Genomic DNA, 27235 nt, shown 5'->3' on the forward strand with positions numbered 1-27235 from the left:
CAGTATGCCTGGTTACACTCATTGTCAGAAAGAGGTAATTTTTGTGGATGGCTGGAGGTGACCTAGATATGTATATCCCAGTTTCACATGAATTCTTGCTGTAGCTCCTGGTATGTCTGCTTCTTCCACACAGGACCCTGGCTCCAAGTGTGCAATCCATAACTGGATAGTATTGGGAGAGGTGCCATAAGTGTAAGTGTTCATATCACGAGGCTAGCACCAATGTTACTATGACTGGTGCTAAAGGACAGGGTGATGCTGAGTAATCTCTGCTGCCTAACTCAGATTTTATCCATCCACTCAGTAAACACTCTGCATGCTAATGTTGTAGAATCACTGCAGCACTGCCAGAAAAGATGAAAACTAAGAGGTTCATTGGCATTGCTTCTCCCAACTTCTCCATTTCAGCTCCAAATGCGTGGGTTTTTTCCCCAATGACAGAGACCAGTGATGATCCATCTCTTGAGCAGAAAAATATCCTTCTGCCTCCTGCATGAAGCTAGCCTTAATGGTGTCAATTAAAATGAAGCAGGGAAAAAGCAAAATTAAGTCATAGGGATTGTGCAATGTCTTTGGAAGAGGCAGAATCACGTTTTATGCTGGGGGCACAAGCACCGTTGCATGGTTAGCGTGGTCTGAGCTCGAAAGTGGCAGACCGTCTTGCCAGCTCCTTTGAATATTTCTGTCCTGCTGCTGTTATGTAAGAGCTGCTGTCCCAGTTTGCTTGTGCAGCTCTCTGCCTTATGCGTGATGATGCTCTGGAGCCTACGCCAAAGGTAATGCCCTACAGCACGCTCTACATTGCAGCAACAATAATAATAGTAATATAACTAGTAATAGTAATTAGCAGCGACAGCTCGATACAGTCTCTCTCAGGAATATTTCGGCTACTCGCCAGAACGTACTTCGGGGGTGTCGAGTCTCGGGGCTGAGGCCGGTGTCTCGTCCTCAGACTCCCCGGCACAGCGGTCGACGCAGCCGCCCCCGGACAAGCTGCCCCGGCTTTGCTGCTGCTGCTGCAGCCGCGGCGGGGCGGGGCGGGGCGCGGCCCCCCCGCGATGCGCGCAAGGACAGCGGGCACCGGGGCACGGGCTGCAGCCCGCAGGCGGCGGGGCCGCGCACTGGGAAGCGGCGCAAGGGTACGGCACACGCACCCCCGGCACACGCACCCGCGCTCCCACCCTCTCCCCACCCCCGCACCTGCTTTCTCGCCGCGGGCCGGCGGGGCGGGGCGGCGTGGCGTGTTGTGCTCGGTAACCAGGCAGCTGCGCCGGGCGCCCCGAGGCGCGGAGCAGCGCGGTGCGGAGGGCTGAGGTAGGGTGCGGCGGCGCGGCGCCAGGGCGAGGGGCTCCCCGGGACTGGGGGTGTTCGGCGGGGGCCGCCGCTTCGGTGAGCCCGCGAGCGGCCGGAACGCGGCCGGGAAGAAGGGGCTCCCACGGGGCAACCTCTGCCGGCTGCCCCCCAGCCGCCTCCTGCCCCCCTACGCAGAACTGTCTTGAGGTGAATCCGAAACTCCGTGCTGTGGTTGCGGAGTTTGGCCGTTTTCCGGGGTGGGCTTGAGGTTTTGCCCTTTCGGAGCGGACAAACCCGGCGGAGGGCTGTGGTTGTTCTTCTCCTGAAGTGCGCGTACGTGTGTGTTGCAGAGATAGCCCGTTTTATGCTCAGTCACACACTGCAGGCCAAAACGTAGTTAACCAAAGGAAATGTGACTATTGATGGACGCTCCCGGGAAGCCAGTTTTAGCCTGGGTTGCACGCAGTGATGGTGCAAAAAGGACAAGTGCACCACGACAGAGATACATAGAGCCCATATGTTCCCTGGCTTGTGTGGTAACTCCCCGGAGGTAAGACCTGCTGAAATATTCACCGACAAGGTTCTTACTAGGATTTTGACAACCATCTTCATGATGAGGAGCAGTGCTTGTAAGGAGTATTACTAACCTGCTACAAAAGGCCATGTATTGGAATTTGATGAGGAAATACTTATGTAAATCATCTGTGTGATGGTGAGGGAAACTCCAGTGCGTCTGGCTGTGAGGGATTTATACCTATGTGGCTTGTAGGGAAATAGTATGTGGTGTTTCTGGCTGCCTGCCAGAACTCTTCTAGTGCAGAGCCTGTTGAACAACTCCTAACAGGCACACACTTTCCTGTAGTAGTACTAGTGATGGACTGTCTGCTCTCTGTAATCTCTGATAATTATTTTTGTGATTCGACATTAAACAGATCTCAGGCTGTAAATGCTTATGGGGTATGTTAACATGTTGCCACTGGACAGGAAAAAACAGGGTGCTATGTCATTTTAGTTGGTAAACAGAAAGACTTTTTTGTTTGTTGTAGTAAATGTTTGTTGTGTGCTGAATGACATGAAAAAAAAAAACTGATTTTTGAGGTACAGTGTTAAAATTTTGGAGTTACTTCTTTTCTGGTGAGAGTCAGGCATTGTCATTTGGAATGTTTCACACAGACATTTTGCCCTGAGAAAGGAGCTCTCCAGAATGAGCATGGTGCTGCATGTTGCAATGATTAAATTCTCATCTTTGCAAACCCTGTTAGATGTGAATGTAGAAGGAATAATCCCTACACTTCCCACCAGTTTCTTGAATTCCTGTTCATAGTATCTGCTTTGGTTTGTTTGTTTAAAATGACCTCCAGAAATAATATATGCCAAAGGACATTCCATGTTGCTGAGTATTTTACAGGTGAATCCAAATACGTTTGAGATTTTTATAAAATTTTATTCTATTTTTACTTTAGGTTGTTGTAGTAAGTTTCAGTAGTGATTTGGATTGCTGTAATTAATACAGACACAAGAAACTTGTAACGACTATATGCCTTCATGCACTATTACTTTCTTTTTATTAAATATGAGAGTCCTCAATGGCGGTTTTTTGGGACCTTAAGAACTTCACTGGAGCCATGGAGAATTACACAGCCTGTCAGCGAGCACACTGCTCAAAGAAACTAACTTTAATACTGGATCAGAGAGCAGAGGCGCATAGGGAAAGAACAACACTGTTAAATTTGGGGAGAGAGTAAGAGTTCCTGGCAATGAAGAGGATCTTCCTGGGTGGGGCACTGAACAAGGCATGAACCTTTCAAGGCCAGCACGGTGAGAGTGATTGCTGGGGGTCTACAGATCTTTGGTCCAAAAAGGAATATACACACATTCACCCTTCAAACAAGACACCACATTAACCCACCTTGGTTATACTGTGTTAAAGGAAGTCAGTTGTGGCTCAATTTTTTTCTTATCAACTAGTGGTAGTAGTTACTGAGAAAGTACATACATCAAACATAAATAATTGTTTCTATACTTACTCATTACCATAGCTAGTGACAACACTTTAGAGTTCTTGTGTCTCCTTAAAGGTCATAAAACTAACAGCAGTGGTTTACCTCTGAAGTGAATGGAATTTTGGCTTCATTTCACCCAAAGGCACAATTTAAAGGGAAAAACAGAGGGACTTCTGCTTTTGCATTCATTTGACAGTTGTCTGCCACTTGCTTTTAAGTTATAGCAAAGTTTCTTGCTTGGGAGATGTGCAGGAATACCAAAGAACTGACGCTTACTTGCTTATCTCAAACTTGGTTTGACCCACCCTTTCCTGAGATGCTTCAGTGTTTTCTATTTTAGTGTCCCTTTTTATTTTTCCTCCCACTGATGTACCTCTGCAACAGTCTCGTGCTATAGGTCATGTTACGTCACAGAACTCCTAGGTGCCATCCGTGTTAAACCAGAAAAATCAGTACAATTCTTCTTCCATTAACTGGCTTACACGTCAGATGTGAACTTCACTCTGTCCTATTTGCCTGTGCATTGTGACCTCTGATCTTAATCTCACCCTGTCTTTGTCTGTGCAGATAGTAAGCTCTTTTAGGCAAGGATTATATCCTGTGTTTGTAGAAGGTAATGAGCTACTGATCCCAGTCTCCTGCTATTACCAACAGCTATATGACTGTAATATATTCCTGCACAATTTAAATAACAGGATTACTAACCTGTAGTTTAGGCTGTCTTTAAGTTTTTGTATCAGTAAGTCTGAATGAACTTTCTTTGCATGTATCTAAAAATGTATGTTCTGCAAATTTTCCTAAATAAAGCCAGTCTCTGCCTTTTATTTTCTCCTAGAACAGTTTGCTTTTTCTGTTCAAATGGAATTACAGCTTTCAAGACAAGAATCACGCCATTGGATTTTCATCTATCTTACAAAAACTAATAAAAAGTAGATAATAAAACCCTCACTTGCTGAAATGTAAATACATACATAGGGATGTGCATGACTAGGATGCTACAAATATGTTTTAAATACTGGAGTACAATGGTAGGTAAAACACAGAAGATTGTGTGCCATATATGCCATAAATTTAAATGTCAGATGTGCATATTACCTTGAACTTTCAAATTATTAATTGCTGTTGCAAGATCTTCAAGCTTCTGCAGAGTGAAAAACTTCTGTTCAACTCCAAAATAGGATTAAGGATACCTAGATGAACTAAAATAATCTGGAGTTCCAGAAAGGATGGAAATCTCTCTCTTTGCTGCCCCACACTCCCCAAGAAAAACAAATTTCAATACCTCCAGGTAGTTACTGCACTTTAAGTCAATGTGAGGTTGGATGGTCAGTGAGAAAATACATTGTGTGTCAGTGTTCCTGTTTCAATGCATTTTTTGTCAGTAGAGAGAGGAAGCACAGAGTGACAATGTTGGTATTCAACCACCAAAAACACCTTTCAGAGCCAAAATTGCATTTTCCATGATCTTATGTGGTGCACAGTGATGTCCCATTGCCTTTGGGAAAGTTCCAGTGTCCACTGACTTCTACTGCATTTGCTTTAAGCGAACAGCTGCAGTCTTGCAGTTCAGCTGTCAGAAAAAATTACCAAAGGGACTCCTCTGTTGGCTTGGATTTTGGAAGATCAGTGAGGAGATGCTGCATTTTCTCTGAGGAAAATATAAGAACCATGTTGGATCACTGTACCCCACTTGTTCATCCTAGCTCTGAATTTTGTATGTCCAGTAGGCATCAAGTGCAACTTGATGGATTTATTCAAATAAATTAACAAATGGATTCCCAATTCATAATCTACTGGTTATCAATATCCTGGAATGAATTTTATTGAGTTTTTCCACTTTGAGTTTATTTAAGAGGTGCTGCTTCTATTTTTTGTCATGCCTTTTTCTATCAGAAATGTCTTCAGTGGAACAATCAGTATAATAGTAATTGAAGCAAATTAATCTCCCCTTGATCTTATTTTCTATTTTCTTTTTACTTATCTGGCTAAAAAGCATTTGCTTGCTGTCCTTATTTCTCAGATGGTCTTTTAGCACATCTCTTTTCATCCCTGTATTCAGCATACACTGTGGCAGTGCTCTTCACTTTTCATGCTCTGTTTCTGCCCACTTATTTCTGAGTGATGGCTTTTCCAATTACATCTGGAGCAGTTTTATTCTGTTCTGAACAAGTGTAAAGCTACTAGACTTTGGATTTAAAGAAAACCCCAGCCTGCTTCACAGGGGAGCCACTGTGCTTTTCAGTCTAATTGACCTCTCCGCTGATTTCCCTTTTATTTATTTTTTAAGAACTGTGTTTCTAGATCATCTCCTGACCTGCTCAAATGCTTTGGATTATTCTTGTAATATTTTGGACAATATCAGTCACTTCCTTAGTTGGAGCTATTTTCTATTGATTAGCATTTTCTTCCCACTAACAACTAACACCCAACCTAAACCAGCTGTTTTTCTGATATTTGCTGTTTAAAAATGCAGTTATAACTTCCAGAAAATTCTGGTTCCTATCTTTCTGTGAGTCATTTATTCCTGACTAGCAGGAGGCTCACTGCTGTCTCATAGAATTGCATCTGTTCCAGTAGTGTCTATCAACCTGGCAGCATTTCCAAGACCTCTTATGTTCCAGAAACAGAATCTGTGGATCAAAGTGGTCTTCTAGCTCTACAGCAGTAAACTAGGCTTGGAAATTATTTTCCTGGAATTTCTTTCCCTTGATGAGTTCTGTGCAACTCCTGCTTACCAGAGAAGTCTTGCCTCTTTTTTAGTATATGATGGCACCCCCAGCACTTGACCCTATTTCAGTTGTTCCTGAGATTCTGTTTAGTTCATGTGCTATAGTTATTTTAGTCATTTCACTGAATTTCTTATATCTGTGTGACATTTGATTTGTAAATGTCTTCTAGCTGCAGGACTTCCTTGAATTTATTACTTTGTTTATTGTCCTCTCAAATATCTCTTTTTGAAATGTCCCAGATAAGAAAAAGTCCTTTCTCTGCCTGCCCCTGTCTATTTCTTGCTTTTCTCAATATATTTGTGTATTATTTATGTTTATCTTGTTTACCAGGAGTTTCTTTATCTATTCTGGTGCTATAATGGGAGTTTATAGAAGTCTAAACCCTGTATTTTCAGGTACAACCATACTTTCACATCAGTAGCTTCTCCTGGCTGCTATATGTGGCATCAGCCTGGTGTACTGGGAATCATAGAATCACAGAATGGTTAAGTTTGGAAGAAACCACTGGTGGGGTCATCTGGAATCTGTAATTTGTGGCAACATGAAGTACAGTCAAAGAATTGTTTACCTCTTCTTTGTCAGGATTATCTTCAGCCCTTGTTGCACATTGCATATGCCGTCTGCACCTAGCGAATGTCTCTTTGTTTTTCTGGAACCACACTGCTGACAGGCAGGTCTGTTTGCCTTTAATATGTTTCGTAAGCTTTAAGAACTAGAGGATAAATTACAGTCTGGTCTTGCCGATGGTATTCTAGTTTTACCAATAAAAGGAAAATATCTTTTTTAATTCAAAGTGCTCCTGAGTACAGTGAAAAAAAGGGGACCCAGAAAAGTTAACCCACAATAAATGTGGTATTTTTCTTATCTCTTCCATAGCACAGATGTCTCACTTTCCTGGCATTTGAAGAGAGGAACAAAATAACCCAGAGAATTTTAAACTGCAATTTAATAAAGCCTAATGGCTCTTGTATGAGAGAAGTTCATGTTTTCTCTTTTCATCTAAACCCAGAGTACTGGGATATTAATATAAGAAAATGGTGTCAGTGTAACTTTATCCATTAAATCCAGATAATTGGCAAACATAATAAAAGATTTACCTAATTTATATGCAAACCCTGTTTAACTCTTGTGTTGATTCCATGTATGTTCAGACCAAAACAAAACAAAACAAAAAAAAGAAAAAAAAAAAAAAAAAAAAAAGGAATCATTTATAATATTGAATAATCACTTGTTGAATGCTAAAACTGGGAATAACTCATATTCAGGGTTAGCTTCAGGTTTATTTCAGGCTAAGACTTATGAGATTCAAGCTTTGCACTTTATTAAAAACCTATGTATTTTGAAAACCTATCTGTCTGAAGACACATCTTTGTGTCTGACACACAAACTTAAAAGTCATTCAATTTATTAAAAAATAATTTGTGTAGCAGCTGTGCAAATAATTAAGATTTTAATGCTTACAAATCTGAAAAGTGTAATCTTTCACCAGGAAAAAAAATTTTTCTGATGGCTTTAAGTATTTGTAAAAGCCATGAAAAATTCCCATTCTACATTATGTTGAATACCTGACTGTCCACATAGGATTTTTTCTTCTGTGAAACTTTAGGTATTCCCTGAAGAGAGGTGAGAAGGGTTCATGAAGCTTTGTTTCATCTATTCTGCTGGTGTTTTGCTGTGTTCTGAGCTGTGGTTTTCTGCCTGTAGAGGTGACTAGGCACACGAGAATCTTTCCTTCCTACCTGTACTAACCTGTACTTGTCACCTTTAAATGAGTTAATTCCCACTGCTTGCAAAGGAGCTTTTGAATGAGGAGCCATATTTAGAAACTCACATTCTTCTTATGCAGCATATAATTTAATATCAGCTACATAAATTATTAATTGCATGTCTCCCATTTATCGCTGCACGGTGACTCAGCCTGCTGTATGAGTATATTGAACATACATCTTCATAACATTTTCCCAGACTCTTTTAACTTGATCTTGGATCAGCATGTTCCACAGCTCCTGTAAATCTGCTCATGTACAGCTGATTTATGCCAGCTCTGTCACAGTGTGAGTGAACTGGTGTTCTGATATTGTTACTGCTGTTAGCCAAAAACCCAATCTGATGAAGCATTTTTAATACCCCTTATCCCTGCCCATAAATTAGTCTAGCAGCTTGCTACCAGAAGTGGCTGTACCAGCTTGCAATACTGCTCAAAATGTTAGCAGTGCCACTGCTGCAGAAACAAGGCTACATGTAACCCACTGTGTTACAAATATTTCTGGTTTGGATGAGGTTAGGAAAGCTGATGTTTCATTTAAATATTGCAGAGGAAGCAAAGTTCACCAAGCTGTCATATGTGAGCACAAGCAACAGAAATCCTCCTTCTGCTCCCATTCCACTCAGTCAGGTGCTATTTGGTGTGCTGTTGCTGATGCTCTCTGCAGGGATTTAGCAACACCAGGGGACCACCAGCCCCAACCAGTGCTGTGGCTGAGAGGTGCGTTGGTGGCATTTTCTCATGCCTGGTTGACACAAGCATGAGGCTCCTGCCAGGGTGCTTCTCTATGCTTGGGAAGTGGTGACTGATAGGCAGAGTCCCTGTGCACCCCAAGTGTGTGGGACAAAGCCTGAAAGGTGGGAAGGGCTGTGGAGGGGAGGAGGCCCTTAAAGGAGAGAGCAGACACATGCGGAAAGAGAGTGGGGATATGAGCATTCAGGTGTCATGTAAAGTGCAGACATATGTAAAAATAGCAGCAGTGTGTCTGGAGTAGGTATTAGTACCATGGTGGCCATTGCATGCAAAAGAACAGCCCAGAGACATGGGTGGACTTTGCAATCTGTTTTGCCCTGTGGCCCATCAGAAGTGTGCTTTCCCTCAGCTCCAATGATTTAAAGCCAGTTTGGGGCTGCTGATCTGAGCAGCATTTAGGTATCTAAAATACAAGGTTAACATACAATAAAAAAACATCAATAAGAGGGAAAGCAGGATGTACCTTGGGTCAGGGATGGTTTGAAAGGTTAGAAAAGGAAATGTTGAAATATCATTTCCTCTGGCTGCCCTTACATGTTAACACAGCTCTTTTGGGACAGTTCATCATGCCTGAAGCTGTGCAGCCTAAAGGCTTGTCTGCCTGATAATGGAGGACTCTATTCTCTGACACACCTTGGGGCCAGGACAAGAGGAAAGTGCACAACACAAATAAACCCACTCACATTTGTGATATTGATCAGCAGCATATCATCTTGAATTTGGGGTGCACCTAGAGTGTATGTATGAATCCAATTATTCTTGGTGTCTATACATTTCTTATCAGGGAAATCACTGCATACAAACATAACATGCACTTGTTCCTCAGAAGATGAGATGTTATTGATAGCATTATCTGAAGAATCTAATTAGATTATTTTTAGACCAGATTTATAGTCACATCAATTTTTATTATAGATGCAGAAGTGTAACAGTGTTCGTGTAGCAGTTCTAGTTCACAGCTTTTGATATTAAATGACACAAAAGATAGCATTGTTATACAAAAAAAAAAAAGAATACAAATAGAACTTTATTTAATAATGAAGTATATCAATCTCAATATTTCAGAATAGACCACATTGTCAAGTGGAATTAGGAGTTATCCTTACCAATGAGTTTCTGTTACATGCTCCTTCCTACAGTGGTGAAATAGAATGAGTTGTACTGTTTTTGGATTTTTACAAGTGGTTTTGTTTTTCTTTTGAGCTTAGTAGTCTCTATGTTAAAAAGTATTACAGTATTATTTTTAATAAGAATAACATTATTATTATTTCTAAAACAACATCCACAAGCATCCTCAGGAAAGCATTGATGTCTGGTGCATTTCCAGTTGTGTTTAATGATTTGTTTTTGCAGCTTCATTCTGCTTGATGATTGCCAAGCAAGCTTTCAGCATTAATTATGTCTCTGGCTGGGGTGTACACTACTGCCAAAACATAAACCCTTTACCTGTTAAGATAGCTGTTAAAACTCAGACTACTTAGTTTTTCAGAGCTGGTAAAAGTTTCCTCTAAACCTTGATACTTTCTTTCTCAGGTGTTGAGGTTGTTTACCGTTGTTTTGCCCTGACCCTATGGGGGCCAGCATTGGACTGGAGGTGTCTGACTGCCCCAGGGATGCTCTGCCATGGCTGAAGGTTGAACGCTAAAAGGAAGCCGTCCAAGATCCTCATCTCACTGAGCTCCACAGCTTGGAGAGAGAATTCTGTTAGGGGAAGTGAACTCGCTGCAAAGAGATCATGGCTTCATCCCGACTAGTGGCAAGATCTAGAGACATTGCCAATGTCATGCAACGGCTTCAAGGTAAGTGACTGACTTGGGCTGGTGCTCTCTGCCATGCCCTTGTAAATGGAAGTTCCTATTTTCTACTAGAGTGAACAGTCAGAGCAAAATTTCTGAAATTTAGTAACATTTCTAAACTTATCTAGTGGGATGTGCTTCTAGTATATCTAAAGGGCTGTGATTATACGTGTCCTTTGGCATAGCATTAACAGTGATGCTTTAAAGCAGCTTACATGAACATGGCTCCATGGGACAGTACACTGAATTGAAGCTTATGAGACTGGTTTTGGTTCTGTTTCTCCCAGGTTATCTGATGTGTGTATCAGTTTTCTCACAGAAAAGAGAATAGAAATGATATTAATCCTTTTTTCAACTACAAAGTCATCTAGTAGATCTTTTGTACTGATAAACTAATATTTATTAGTTTAGCAATGAGAACAGCTTTATTATATTGTTAATCATTGAGGAATTCATAGGTCAGTGAGCTTGTTATTAGTCCTCAAGTTTATGACCTTTTAGATAACACATCACAGGATGTCTTTGCAATATTCTTTGAGTATTCATTATGGTTTTATGTTCCTATAAAATAGCATTACTAAATAAATTTATTGTGTTATCTTAGAAGTTATAGACCTAACTGCTGCTGCTAAAAGCTTGCATTTGGATTTTTTTTTTTTTTTTTTGTTCAGATAATGATATGACTAGAAACAAATTGTCAGTGCTGCTGTAGATTTCACTCCTATTAACTTCTAAACTCGATCATAAATCCCTGGCCTTCTTTCCTGTACATACTAGTTTCCGCTGACTTCAGCAAAAGCTTGTATGCACAGAACTTTTGATACCCCCTTCTGCATCCTCTAAATCTGGAAGCTTAATCTGTTTGTGGGTTTTCCTTCCATTTATTGTTTTTCAGTTCAGGAGATCTGAATTTAACTTCCCAGCCATCAGCTACTACTAGTATGAATGATTTCCATGTAGTCTCAGTAGATAAATGGAAGAGTCTGTCCTGTTTAGACCTGCTACAGTGCTTCATCAATTCCAACATGGTTCTGCTTGATTTTCTTCAGCCTTTTGTACATTTACTATATGTTCCCATTCTGTTATGTCTGCTCATTCTTAAGCCACAATGTTGGACAATGGCTGTTCAAAGTGCCAACAAACATTGAGTGAGGAAATATTTTGTGCTCAGAGGATTTATGGTTTAAGCATTAGATTAAGACACTCCAGGTAGATTTGAACGAGACTGTGCAAGGGCACAGTGAGGCAGCCTTGCCCACAGAGCAGGCAGGGGTCTTAGGACACACTGTGTGTATATTACAGGATACTATACATTTGCATGAACTCATGTTTTTAGTAGATATTCCAGAAAAAAAATACTGAGAAACTTGAAGCAAGAAATTAAATAAGTATGAAACTGTTAGACCTTCTGAGGAATATGAAGAAATGAATGAGAGAAATGTACTCAAAGGTTTTGGAGACATATTGCAAAGGAAAGCATCAGGGAGCTGACCTGTGCTCAGGGAGGATTATACAGGCTGGTACTCTGAAGCAGTGTAAAAGGAGGATGCTACAGAAGGTATTTACAGAGCATGGGGACCATTAATTATCAGACTGTTATGTGCTAACTTTCTAAACGTATGTAAAGCTGTTGTTGACAAAATGGCTGTTCTGTTTATTTGCATTTTGGGTTTTTTTACACTTTTTCTTCATTTTTATATATTTGGCTCTGCTGAAATCTGATACATAGTTCAGTCTGCTATAATGTTTTTATATTATTTTATTTTTGGAAATTAGGCAAAAATAGTTACATGAATTCTGAAGTGAAGACATTTGAAAGGAAAACATAGGAACTAAATGGAAATTTGGCATCACATGTTTCAAGTCGTACCTGTAACTGGATTATTTGCTTCTCAGATGAAATCAGCTCAACTTGGTATTGATGGGATCTGCGTTTTGCTGCAGATGCACTATTTCAATAAATCACCTGTGCCAAAGCTAGAGTGCTTGGAGCCTAAATCTTTTTTTAGTCTGTAGTTCTGCATTATGGATGAGCAGGCAGTCTGCACTGCGACTACCTAAGCCCTTGTGTATTGAGATTGTTCCACCTTTCAGAAATTATAGTCAGCTGAAATTGGAGTAGATGGGCATAGGAGCACAGAGATGCTTCTTGGCATGTTTGTGTGGCAGCCCAGAATCAGTGCAGAGCTGGGTGCACAGCTCAAGGTGAGAGTGGAATTGACAGCATTCAAGGTGTAACAGGAATGGCACTGGTTTGGGGGATCCTCAGTCAATGCAGAGCAGCAGTTGTGCTTTACAACGTCTGGTTTTGTACCTGGCTGTAAGCTGAGGCAGAAGAGTTCTTGTGTGATACTGTTTAGACAGTGCTGCAAGATGTCAGTGCTGGAAATTCATCAGAATTGAGAGGTAAAGCAAGCTGTGCTCCCTCCTCCACGCTGTTCTCATATTTGCCTCATGGGTTTCCAGTGAGAGCTTGTGGTGGGAGAGCGTAGGAAATACCAGAAAAATGCCACTCTTCGTTGGGATTCTCAACACCAGTTTTGAAATATCTGCTGTACACACTTACTGAACACAATTATATATGCTCTCCTAAAATCTGTCAGACAGCAACGAATTTGATTCTGTGTTGGTTGGTTTTTTAATTTGTTTATTTGGGTTTTTAATATAAATATTTCTAGTCACTTCCCTTTGGTAATTATGATACTTGCAATACACTCTGTACATATACAGAATTTTTGAATAATGTTGTGTATCACTGGCTCAGAAATTCACCTGGGACAAACAGCCAAGTCAAGCTTGCTAGTTCTAGGTTTTGTACAGTGCCTTTTGCTTCCTAGTTGTTCATATTATAAAAGCACCCATAAAACCTGGGCAGAACTGGTGTACACCTTCAATATGAGTTTCATTCCTGGGACTGGGTTTTGGATTACTCTGGGAATTAAAGCCAGTTGGCACGAAAGCACTGGTCCTTAGCCTACAGGAAGTGCAAGTTCATTGGCATTGTAACTGTACACTAAAGACTCTTAAAGCATCTTTGATAGCTCCAAATATCAAACCAAAGAGTGCTGGAGGACAGACTGGTAAATCTCTTATGAATTTGCAACCTCTGCTGTGATGAAATGAAATATTTTCATTTAGTATGAACTGTTACAGGCAAACTGCAGTCATGCTCATGCTGTTCTGAAGAAAAAAGAAAAAAAAAAACCTGAAAAAAAGAAATGTCTTATTTGTCCCATTTCTCAGGACCTTGTTATTCCATTATGCTGACTTGTTCTTACTGGCTTGTAAGTATGCTTGCAGCATACTATTACTGCAGACTTTTCTAATTCCCATTTTTTTGTCCCTCTGTGGATTTTTTTTCTTCCAATTTTTCATTTAGTAGTCTGTGCTGAATGAAGACTTTGGTGGGTGTCATTGTGTTCATTATTGGGTGGTCCATTTAGTCAAACAGGACACTTTTTTCCTTTTCTGTAGTGGATCACCAAAAATTCAGTCTGCACTAAAGTCTAAGCATATATGCCACCCAAATAAGGTTGCTGTTGTATAGCTGGTATTTTGAGACTCTTATCCATTTTAACTCCATGCAGTAAAACCAGTTCTGGAGTGTACAATGTCCAATAATTTAAACTATATTCTACAATATTACAAGACAATAACTTTGTTGTCTTAAAAAACTCTCTACAAATAATAGAGAAGCGTAAAAAATTCTTTCCAATCTTTCATTTATTCTGGATTGCACCACTGTTCTTATTAGGCTCTTAAACTCTAGATTGCGGGTATTTTGGGATTTTGTAAACTCACTGCAGAGACACTTCATGATGTAGGAAAAACTAAGGTGGGAAAGCAAGCAACATGATCATGCATGAAGACCAACCATGCTGGAAAGGAGACATTGTTCAAGTAACACTCATACACTCGAGAAAAGCTTCAATACAGGCAGGTCAAATTAGTGTCAAGCCCAGTCCTTATTTTATGTAAAATTACGTATAAATGACTATCATCTTCTGTAGTTTTTCACCTTCCTTACATTAGCACCATTCACAGAATGTTGTGGGTTTGTTTTTCTCCTGGGTTGTCCTTCCTTTCTTGCCCCCATCCTCTTTGCCTTAAGTTTTGGCTCTTCTTTTCCTTCCTTTTCTACAGGCTAGCATTTCTTTTCCATACCAGCAGCCATTAACTAAACAGTATGGGTTTTTCTGTTTAGCTGATAGGCTTTTTGTTGATGTGTACCTTTGTTGGTGTTTTCCCCTGTTTTTCTCTCTTAAGTCAACAGTGCCAAGAGCCACAGTTTAACATTAAGCTAGGGTGATTTAACATATACGTGCTGCTGAAAATACCTTGCTTCACTGCATGCACATTCCACACTTTCTTTTCACCAGTATTCTTCTTCTTACCTTAGACCTGAACCAGCTGAGAATTGGTTTGTGGAGGCCAAGTGAGCTCCTGGGAAAAAGGCAGTGTCTCTCCTTCAGTGCTGTTTACCATTTTATTGTTGGCAAAACCAAAGTGCAAGATCATGTTTGTAAATGTCAGCAAAATTGAAAAGGTGTGCTTGATCTGGAAGGGCATGATGCACATCTTTGCACAACTGAGTTTTATCCCCATATTACAAACACTGCTCTGGTCAAGGTTTCCTTTTATCCAGTTTGCTTGAGTGTACTGGTTCCATGTAGTTGTGCTGATGCCTTTTCCTTGCAGTCTTTCACTATCTAAAATGTCCCAGTTTGATTCCTGCATCTTTCTTGGACTTTTCTTGAATTACAGAAAATGCCAGTGTAAATTATTAGTCTATCAGGTGAGAAAATCTTGTATCTAAGGCAATCCATTACTCACTGGCAGTGTGTTAAGGGAAAATAAACACTTTTGACTCTAATGACTGGTATGAGCTCTATGATTTGAAGGTCAAGTAAATCTAAATGATTAATTGGTAATCTGAATGACTTTGCAGTCCACATGTTACTTAACAAGAGAAAGTCAAACAGGATTTCAGCCTCTTTTTTTATTATTTTTTTCAGTGTGAGAAAATTTAAATTAATGCTATTTCAGAGCAAAATCCTGAAATACAAGGTTTTTGTGTGAAGATTAAGACAGCCTAAAAAAACCCTACCATCATAGCTGAAAAGAAGATCATTAAAGGACAAAAAGAGTGTTTTCATCTATTACAACAAAAACTTATGAAAGGATAGTCTGTACCTGGGGATAGTCAAGTAAAGTATTAGTTAATATTTGATAATATCATCATTTTTTTAGAAGTATTTAATTTTTGTTTATGCATATGCAAACAAGTTCAGTGAGAATCCACTTCAAGTTTTTTCTGACCTGGGTATGTGATGGTAATAATCTGATGTATTGCTGGTAAAGAGAAATTCTGAACTACCTGTAGGTATTGCAAAAACATGGGGGAAAGGATATGATCAAAACATTTCACAAGTAGTACAAATGACTAGAGTATGAACTGAATTTAGGTATCATGTTATATTAGAATATTTTGTCATATAGTTAGACTGTTTTGACATATGGTGCAATAAGTATCTCAGTGGAAAAAACCATATGCTGCCTTTTTTTTTTTTTTTTTTAACTGCAGTTAGCTTTCACTTTGTGTTCTCTTCAATGAGAACACAGTCCTGGGGCACTGTGTGAAATGCAGAATATATTTTAGTGAGGCATGGTCCTGTATTTTTATTTTTAGATGGTTTTTCATCATTAACAAATTCCAGGTTTGTGATTTAAAGTGCATTTTTAGAAATTTTTTAAGGTAATTTTGCCATCTCTTTGCTTACACTTTTTCTACTGCTTTGACCTCAAAACTAACAATGTAAATCAACATATTCCTACTTCTGATTATCACAGTACAGTTTCCACAGGTTGTTAAAATAATCTGTGCTCCTCTTTCCTGGTTAGTCAACCAGGTTACAAAGCACTAATAATCACACAGGTGATATAAATTGCATATATATATATTTGCATTTGAGTTGCTTTTTAAGGAAAAAACAACATATTTTTCCAATTTTCATCTGGGATAAAGTATATATTTAGGGCAGAAAATGGCTGACATGAGTCAAACTCACACTGAGTTTGCTTTCATTTGGATGTGAAGAAACATAATTCAAAAATTTAAATTATTCTCCTATGCTACTATTAAAACACTGACAAGATTTGTTGCACAAAATGTAGGAGGCAAAATGCAAGAGGAAAATCTTCCTTGGACAATTTTATAGATAGTGGTTAAAATGCTGTGTCTTAAATATAGTGGATATCCAAAACATGTCAGGCAAATTGTGTTTTACACAAACCTGTCTTCAGCAGCTCTGTGCTGCTCACTATGATTTGACAAGTTTGTATGTAGGCATCCACACTGCAGCTGTTTAATTTTGCTTTTGATAAAGTGTTATCTGAGGCTCAAAAACTGTTTTCAGTTAAGATTTTGTCTCAAAATAACATCTGCCATATTTGTTACTGGTGTGAAAAGAGATATTTCAGGAAGTCTAAATAGGGACAATTATGTGTCAGTTTTGATGGTTTAGTGAAGATAGAGATTTTGAGAAGGAAAATATTGCAGTGTTTATTTTTGAGAGTGCCCCCTCTATTCTGACAGGCTGCTAGACAGTTATTTTAGTAATAGCTTTGGGTTGGGGGTATCAAGAAGCAGAATATATTCAAACTATTTTGATGACATATTTTATGCAGGTTAGACAATTTATCAATTTTCTGGTTTGTGATTTCCTATTTCTATTATATACACTGCAGGCTTGAAAAATTAAACTTTATTTCCTCAGAGCTGTGCTGTAATACCTTCCTACAATATATTTTGGTGTGTTATTAAATTTGAACATAGCTTCTTTTCATCACCATAAATAATGCTCCCTTATGTTTTTTAATACTAATGTATTAAATATAATGTATATAATTAATCCTTAATGTTTTTTAATACTAGAAGAACTGAAAAATGCAGGAGGACATGCCTCTTGTTACTAATTAATAGGGATTAAAATAGTTTTGTAGATGAACTACTGCTGATAATGCTTTTATACTGATGTAGAGACTTCTGTAACGTAAAGGCAAAATATTTCAATTTCAATGAGAAAGTTATCTTTTTTTTAATTTTGCTGTAATCATGTTTTACCCATTAGTAGAAATCAAAAGCTTCACCATCTTTATTTACCAGGATGATAATATACTTTAAAGAATATACTTGCAGGTAGAAAAAACACATAGATGAAAGGTAACACGTAACAATTACTAGTAATTTATTCCACAGGCTTTTTTATAGAATGTCATTTTTATTTTGCACTTTAGACTGCATTTGCTTAAAAATATCCTTATTTCTATCACAAAGCTTCTCTTTGTGACTCATATCACCGAGTTCTAATTTTAGACTCACACTGAGGTTTTTTAGTTGGCAGTTGTATGTATCCAAGGGAATAGTCTATTACTGGGTGCAAGAAAACAGGCTACTTGTTCTGTCTTTCATCCAAAATGAGAAGGAGATTTATGAGGGAACTGTCAATGACTTATTAAGAATCCAATAGTCAAGAAAGCAAGAAGGAAAAACCCACCAAAACCCCCTTCAACCCCCCTCTCTAACTTTTTGGAATTGATGTCTCCATGGTAAACTAAAAAGAGATGTTTGAAAGATATTATTACATGTTACAGATAGTTATAACTGACTGCTTAATTGCACAGCTATTTTTAAAATTCAAATTCTGATTGCTAGTATTTGAGGGTGTAACTTTTATTATTCTCATTTGTAAGTAGACTTTAGATTGGGGCCACTCCATGTACAATGTTCTTTGCAGAAGAGGTGTAAATAAACTGGGACTAACATTAAAAAACTAGCCTACATCCTGTACTTTGAAAGACATCCTGATTATTTTAAGTTCTCAGTAATTCAATATCAGAACTGTTAGGGAAGTGGCAGAAAAGCAGCTTGATGTTTCAGGATAAGCAGCCTCCAGGTAAGGGGGATAAATGCTGAGTTACTGCACAATAAGGACAATTCTTGGACTCCAGCTCAACCCCTGCACAGCTTGGCCTGGGGGCCAAGGGCTCAATACCTTAACCTGCTCTCCCCTCTCTCTCTGGTTTATCTGCCTTTCATGCTTTCCCTGCTGAGGAGTCATTGTCGTTAACAGGGATTGCTATGAAATATCTTTTGAAGCTTCATTACATGGAACATAAACATTAACATATTAAGAGATGTCATTTGTGAAGATTCTTTTACTGTAATTTCACTAGATTTTATGTGATTATTTTTCAGGATTTGTTATATAGTCTTTTATACTTTTAAGAGGATTATGCCCTCACTGATGTACATTGGTTTAAGTGACTATGGAGAATGTATGTAATCTTGTTGTAACACTGTTAGGCTTGCATTACAACCCTGCAAAACCTGTAAATCTCTAAACTTGTATTCACCCAGATAAGAGATACATCTAGAACATTTAATAACACCTCATACCCACATAGCCACTGCTGCAAAATGAGAGTTGAGATTTAGATTATCCAAATCACTGAGCGTTAGCTATGCCAGTATAATTCTGGAAAAATTCATCATCCCCTTACAGAGATGCCAAAGGCCTGTACAAATGTAGTAGAATATTCCCTTGCTTTCTGCACCTCACTCTTAGAGGCCAGCTCATGTATCTTGCCATAACTGCATAGCCTGTTCTACCTCGACCAGCTTGCTTGGGAGCCACCATTGGTGTGCCTGGGTGGGCACAGCGTCCTCACTGTACAGTGTGGACTTCCTGTAAGTCTTTACTTAAGGTGCTATTGTGAGAAAGCCACAGACCTTGTCAATGCAGCAGCTGTTCTGTAAAGACTTTATCTTAAGCTCATTAAAACAGAGGAAAAAAATCTTCTTTCCATAAGGTGAATGGAATGAACTACAACAGCAACTGTACGTGAAAAGTATTACTGTTAGCTTTCCAGTCTCGGAGGGGAAAAAAAAAACCAATTCTACATGCAAGAGCACAGTATTCAAGATGATTTGTGGCCAAATCAGTGTAGGAAAGCAGAATATTTACTTGCTTACAGTGACTTATATATTAGGGAAAAAAAAATCCTACTTAGGAATGGAGCTTGTAGTTCTCAGACTTTTATGAGAATTTATGGTAATTTGTACTAAATTCACTTTTGGACTGTGCTTTCATTCTCCCAAGGAAATTCAAGTAAATTATGACAGTTGAGCCTGTGTAAAGACCTATCTCTTCTGTTTGTTTTGGCCAGGGTTTCTATTTTATTGTCTCATTTGCCAAGACATCCCTAAGCTTTTCTAAGTCCATGTGGTGCAGCCATTCTGAGGCTGCAAACTGCTGCTGGCCTATACAAGACAAGAAGACAAATAATAGAGATGAATTTTCTCTTTTACTTGACTCCAGAAGCATCTACTGGGTAATGCAGAAACATCAGGTGGTTCTTCAGGAGAGAACCAAGAGTCAGCATCACCAGTCACAGCAGTTAGGAGCCAGTTGTACCAGCCCAGTCATTCTCTGCTGGGAGCTGAGTGCTGTTTTGCAGCCTGGGCATTCCTAGTCCATTCACTCACAGGTGAACCTCATGAGCCCTGGTACAGTGAGGACAAGAAGTACCTTTCAATGGAAGTCACAAAGCTTGAGCTCCCATCCAAATGAGAGAGAAGTGTTGGGAATGGGCCCTTCACTCAAATTTGTAGCCCAGCTGTCATTCCCCCATTGGAGTGTATTGGCACAGAAGCTCAGACTGTGGTGGTGAGATGATTCTTAAATCAACCAAAACTCAAATTTGTGGACAGGAGAGACAGAGGTGGGACTATGCAATGATCAATCACAAATCAATGAAAAAAAATTGACCAAGCCACTGTGTTATCAGAGGTCTTCAGGCATAAATGTTTGTTAGCAGTTGTGAGTTGCAGTAATAAAACACTCTGGTTTGAGACTTATTAGACAGGACATAAGTCTAATTAATCTGGATTTCTGGCTGTTTTGCATTACTGAAGTTGTTCATTGCAGGAAGAATAAGACTTGAAAAGGCATTTGGGCACCTGGAAATAGATATTGCCATAAAAAGGCATGATGTGTAGTTTTTAATACCTCTTTAGATGTCTTACTTCAGCTTCAAAGACCTCAGTTCTTTATAATCCAATCCATGGACAAACAATAAAGTGAATTTAAAAAATCTTCCATGATATTGTATTGAGATTCTAATTAGTATTAAGAAATTACAAGTTTATTATTTGCAAATGTATTTAGTACCCTAAACATAGTTAATATTTCTAAATCTAAATTATTGTTTATCAGTTGTGAGATAAAGTCAGTGGGCTATCCTGGAACTACTAATTTTGTTCTTTACTGTTATGTCCATTAAGTAAAAGTGAAGCCATGTAACCACCTTGTTTACATTTTTAAAATACATATTCATCCTACTAAAAAACTATAGCTGTATTGAAAGCTTTGTATTGATCGCTGCTTTTTCATTCAAATGAATGAAGTCTTTCTTGAATAGTAAGCCTTAAATCTTGCTGTGAAGATTTTGCTTTCTGCTTCCCAAAGAGACAGGAGCTCATTTTGATTCTGGGTGACTTACTCAGGAGCAGAAAATCTGCTGCTTCTGCATTGCAATGTATTGCGGAAGAGTTTAGTTGTATAATCTGCTTTCTTGTTCTTGCTTTCCAGAATGCCCTTTTGTTTGGTCACTTTGGTGAGCTTGTACAAAGCCTTATTGTATAATTCTTCTTCTTTCATAATCCTGAGCCTGCCTTTTCATTTGTTAGTAAGAGAGCTGGAGGTGTGATCAGCTGCCAGAAGTTATTTGAATAAATGAGAGGAATCATGAACAGTTAATGGTTGTGTTTTCATCTGGTTTCTAAGACACTAACAGTTCAGGCTTACTGTTTCTGTGTGTTTGTATTTGAGATCTTGAGCACAAATAAATACTGTATTCCCTGGGCACATTTTTGTCTGCACAAAAAAATTACACTTTTTATGTATCAGTAAGATGTCATCAGTTTTGAATAGGAAAATACATTCATTTATGAATGAGATTAAATAATGGTATGCCATTGTGCTAATTCTTAACTAATCAAGGTGGTTTTTTTGTTGCTGTTTTTTTTTTTTTTTTTTGGGGGGGGGTTGTTTGTTTGGTTTTTGGTTGCCTTTAGAAACAGGTATGCCAAATATGTAGTGAAGTAGCACATTTCAACCTGTGAGGGAAGTAAAGATAGTATCACTCTCTGGGTTGGAATGAAACAGAAAAGTCTCATTCTCACCAACTCCTATGAAAGTGTAGGATGCAACGTGGCCTTTACTGCAGTCAGGAAGAATACATAAATTCCTAAAACTGCTGAGCTGGTTCAGTACCAGCATGTTTATACAAATCAGGTGCACATCTATGTACCGACAGAAATCAGCTCCACATGTACCCACTGGTAGTTACAAGTAGTTATTTCTGTTTGTTATTGATAGCTGGTTGTTCCTGTTGAAGGGCTGAAATAGTGTTATCAGGAATAGGAAGTACCTTAACATTTGGCTTAACATCTATGACTTATACCTTCAGCAGCGTGTTTGAAAAGTCACACCGTAAGTGTGACTGTAAGTTTCACACTGTAAGTTTTTACACTATTATATGCTAGTAACCAAACTTGAAAGTTTTACAGGCTGCAGTACTTTAAAAGAAATTACTCTCATCGTAGTTAAAATGCCAAACCTCAGAGCTGCAAATGTGCAGCTATTTAAGGTATGACAATACAATGAGGGTTCTCCAACTGGAATGCTAATTTCTAGCAGATATGTATTTTAAATGAGACCAAACCTGGAATCTATGTTCAGTGACATTAATTATTAACATAACATTAGTGACAGCAGTTAAGGTGTTCAGGTTATTCTCCCAGGCTTATGATTAAGTATAAAACTATCAAACTGAATCATAGTAATGTCACAGAAAATGCTAAAATAATACATTTTATATACATATATATATATATATGTATAAAGACTTACATGATAGTTTACACTGAATTTTCTTTGTAAGGAAGGAAAAGATTGGAGTTGATAGATCAAAATTCTCAACATTTGGCTACTTCTTTTTGCCAAAGGAGATTATAAAGCACAGAAATCAGAACACACACACACACATCTTGTAATGATTTCCTTACATGTATAAGAAAGATAAATTTGTAATTAAAAGTTAGATAGAAGGCTTTGAATAATGTATTTTCAAGGAAAGAACAAGCTTACATGTAGCAATTCACATAGAAGGGAAACAAAGGGAAATGAAAGTGAAAGGGACACATACAGGCTTCTGATAGGTAGAAATGTAAAAAAATACTGAAGAAAGAAGATTGAATAGTGAGAAGAGCAATAACATTGCCTTGAGAAACAGAAAAGAGGGAAGTTACTTTACATCTCTGAGCATAAAAATGGCAAGAGTTTCAAATGTGTTGTTGTTTGTGGACTGTTCTCAGTCTCAACATCAAAGAGCATTTTCAAAATCCTTACATACAAAAAAAGAGACATCTTTCATCTGAATAAGTAATTTTAGTTCAGGGTTCAGTCAAAATGTCTATACCACCATTACTTGCTTGCTCCCTATCAGGATTTGCCTGTTTACTAATTACTAGATGACAGGTGGATGCTGAGCTGTGCTTCCCTGATCCTGCAGCATTCTCTTGCTCTTGCCCTGGCAACAGCATGAGCTGTCCTTAGTATGTTATAAAGAACTACCTCAGTTTCTTCTCTCTTCCTGATAAATGGATCTCATTTTGTAGGTTACTTCAGTTTCCAAATAATTTAAAGCCCTGAGCACTTGTAATTAGAGTAGTTTCTTACAAGTCACTTGTTACCTTCTGGTTCTCTGGCCTCTTTTACTAAAATCTGTTGCTTGAATTCCTTTACACTCTAAAACCTTTCAATTTAATTACATCTTTTTCTAATAACTGTCTCAGATGAGAATAGTTTATTTTAGTGTTATCTGTATTTCAACATTTTTTGTGTTTTTGCTGCAGAACAAGAAAGAATCAAAAGCTTGTTAGTAGCTGATTTGCATATAGTTAAGAATGTGCAGTGGCTATTGGTTCTGATTTATGGATAGACATTATCCTTGACATTTATAGGCACTTTCATCTAGACTTATATTCTTGCATAGAAATATTCAAATTGAGTGCTGAGAAATAAAGATACAATTCAATAGCTTGTCTCTGAAACCATATGCTGCATTTACATGACCTCTTTCACTCTGTCTGAAATCAGTGCTACAGGATGCTGATCATCTGTTCTCCAGATTTTGTTTTTTGTTTTTTTGTTTTTTTTTTGCCTGTGACTGGACAGAATTGGTGGCTGATTGCCAGCAATGCTGGACATAAGCTGCTTTAGCAGTTTTACCCTTTTAAAACTGTGCTTTATTTGCAGGGAAAATTGTCTCCTTTCTCACATACAGGAAAAAGCAAAACCAAAGGAAAAAAAAAAACCCTTCAGAATAAGTCTGAGACAAACCTAGTGCTAAAATGCCACTATGGCAAAGAAATCCTAAGCTTAACATTTTTAAGTTCACTGGGTTTCTGTAGTCACAGTGAAGACTGACTGTAACCAGTAAAGACAAAATCAGATTAAGTCGTTGGGTAGCGATATAATGTATAATCTAATAATCTAATTTCTCTAGTTTCCCTTTTCTTCACCCATTTTACCATCCAGATTAGAAGAATGTATACATCTGAACTTCTTTCTGTAGCTCTGACTCAAATACAGATTGAAGATATAGACTTTAGCATAAGCCTCTTTTTTGCTCTAAAGAAAACACTCAGACCTTGAAGCCAATGTGTTACCCTTGAGGAAGAGCTAGGCAGACCGAGACAGATGCTTTTGCAGAACCTAGCAGAAGCTGCACCAGATAAGACCCTGATCTAAATTGAAAGAAATCATGATTGTGAAGCCAGGAGGTTCTGTTCTGATCACCTACATAATTTCAGAATCCAGTCCTGAGTGATGCTGTGTCTCATGTGACCTCGTAATAGTGAGAAGTGGAGTAAAAACGGGCACTGGGAATCTCTTCTCCAGTTGCAAATATTATCACATTGATTAATTTTACATTGACCTGTGTGTGTATGTGTATGTGGAAAAGGGAACACATAAGGACATAAAAAAGGAAGTTGTCCAAATGAATAAGTTCCTCTTACCTCCTCGGATAAGCAGTTTGCATTTTGCAAGTCAAGATTGCCTAATAGAAATAACTGTAGCTTCTCTGTTCAAAGGCAGCACCTCTGAACATGAGACTTACTAGACTTCACATATAATGAAACCATATGGGAGGAGAAAGGATTTGAAAATATGACTTTGTGTTTTGGAGCTCAGTGTTCTAAGAACTGCATGCATTCCTGCTTGTTGGAAGGAGTTTGTATGGATGGGAATCAGAAAAAGATGTCTTTGCATGTTTACCCTCTGCTAATCAGGGTTCAGAGCATCTTGAATATTGAAATTTGCATATGATATTACTTTTGTCAATATGAACACCATGCCCTTGGACACTTACTTCAACAAGTCTTGGGCTCCTGGTGGCCACTTTCAGATCTTCAGTCTGGATTTAATCTCTTTAGCAGTGCAAAGTTGGAGATAATGTGTAAATCTATGTGTATAAACACAAATACAAACATAGTAAAGCAATAGACACAGATATTTCAGCTCCAGTTGATCAAATAACTATTTAAATCAAAAATGCTTACTACATCCCAAACATAAAAGAATTGTCCTTAATGGAGTACCTAGGTCATTGTCATCTAACTGGCAAAGCCTGAACACAGCAAATGTAGAAGTGCTGTGATATGATAAAGTATTAAAACCAATTGAAAACATCCTTTTATTCCTTTTAGGAAGTAGAGCTCTGCTGACAAGAAACTGAAACATATTCATACCAAATGCACAGCAGTTTATCTCAATTGTATGGTCCCCATTACCACATTATTTAAGTTTCTCAAAATTTTTAAGGTGTTTATCTTTACAACATCCCCGCTTAGAGGACAAACCACCTTTTCTTACATTTGTGGAGTAAAGATGCTCTAGATCTGCTTATAAGAATATCAAATACAAGAGATGCAGGCAGAAGCTAAGTACCTGTTACTGCAGCTTTCCATGGTTTTCTGCAATTACTATGAATAGTAATTATTAAAAATGATGACTGATAAACAGGATGAACACATTTCTATATTCACCCTGTGTCTCTCATACAGTAACATGCATATAATTAAAAAAAAAATGCAACCTGACAAAGTAAAACACCATAAAGAGCATAAGAGGCTCACATATCATAAACACTTAACTGTGGAAAAGGCACTGACCCTTCTCCTGCTTTAACCAGAGTTGTAGCTAAGGTCATAGCTGGCCTTTCCAGCCCCCGCCCCATGGTACTCCACCCATACGTTGTTTTCATGAAGAACTTGAAATCACGTCAAAAAACATCAGAAGGAAATAACGTTTGTGTTCAAATTATGTTTGGATTGTTGTTTGTTTTCTTGGAAGGAGGTTGTTCTTCAGATTATAGTTATTTTTAGTGCCTGTGAAACCGAAAGACACCAAATGCTGGATGGAGCATAGCTGGGAAAGCTATGAGCAAATATAGTACTGCTGAAAACTTGCAGACTGGAATAACTTAGTTGCCTTTGTCCTAAGCACCACCTATTCTGGATATTGGCTTCTTAAGAAAAAATAAATGCCCTATTGTTGGGATATTGTGGTGTGGGTGTGTGGTCTTTCTACAGCAGATCATAAATTACTGTTTTCTGTGACCTAAGGCAAGTGTAACTGTGCCTCTTCCCCTCTATTTAAAAATATCAAATTCTGTCCTGTTAGAGAACCCTATTTTCTATGTGCATTGAAAAAATTTAAACCTCAAGATAATTTAATAGGTAAATTAATACTGAGTTCTTATAGTACTTAAAAATCTTTTATGGCATGCTATACATTTTTAATTTTTTTTTTTCATACTAGCCTGATATAATTTAGGCTTCATAGCTGCTGTAAAGTTCTCAGTATTAAGCTTTTCTCTGAAACCTGAAGAATGCAGAAAATACTATTAGGGCATTACAAAAATTCTGCCACTTCTAATGGTGACGTTAGGCTCTTCAGATGAGGGGCAACTGGCAAAAATAAAATAAAAGGACAAAGAATAAATAAAAGGCAGAATCCATTGACAATTCAAAAGCTTTATGGAGAGCCTTGTTTGTTTGGGTTTTTAGAATATTTTTATTCAAAAGTGGCAAAATACCAAAAAGGTATGAGTTAAGGAAATCATATTTTTGAGGGGATTGCTGAAAGAAAATTAGTTTTATTAGCTGCATTCTACATCCATTAGAGAACACACTGAACTGCAGGAAGAAAATGCAAAAGGGAAGGTGGGTTTGTATAGGTGAATAGATAGACCAAGCATGGATTGTCTGTAGGGGAAGAAGGAATAGTTTTGGTATTTTAGGATGATGTGAAGATAAGGATGATAATGCAGAAAAAATGATAAAAAATAATTCCATACTACAGCCAAATGACTGGAGTTAAATGTCTCTTCTGAGAAGCTTAGTTATAGCCATGAGGAACTGATATGCTCTCTTCATTTCACTGTACCTAGAACATTGCAGAACTTCCTTCAAAGAACTTTGCTTCTTCCACCTTGAAAGCTTTGGAAATACTGAAAGTGTAGAATGTACACTTCCTTCACAATTTTGAATGATACTCACCTTTTCCACCTCTGCCCTCATTTGTGCTTCAGTTTAGCTTATTTTAGTGCAGTAGTTTCTTTGCTGTAGTTCATCAGACTGCTCTTAGCAGTCTCTGCTTAATCAGCAGTTATTTATAAGGGTGCCTGCTTGACCTGCATGACCCTGCCAAATCAGCCTGCCATGGTTCTGATCTGGCCTGAAATAGAAAGATTGGCTTAGTCTTC

The 27235-nt window shown here is 38.3% G+C and overlaps 1 protein-coding gene across 1 annotated transcript in view; it reads left to right on the forward strand.

Moving 5' to 3' along the window:
- Positions 1–10090: 10090 nt before the first annotated feature.
- The window catches only part of SYNE1 (spectrin repeat containing nuclear envelope protein 1), a 279385-nt gene continuing 262240 nt past the window's right edge, over positions 10091–27235 (forward strand). Inside the window, exon 1 of the mRNA XM_053974692.1 lies at positions 10091–10342. Within this exon, the coding sequence (XP_053830667.1) occupies positions 10279–10342 (64 nt within the window). The 5' untranslated portion in view covers positions 10091–10278. The remainder of the gene's footprint in view (positions 10343–27235) is intronic.

This window comes from Vidua macroura, chromosome 3 (assembly GCF_024509145.1).
Source record: "Vidua macroura isolate BioBank_ID:100142 chromosome 3, ASM2450914v1, whole genome shotgun sequence".
Classification (NCBI taxonomy): Eukaryota; Metazoa; Chordata; class Aves; order Passeriformes; family Viduidae; genus Vidua; species Vidua macroura.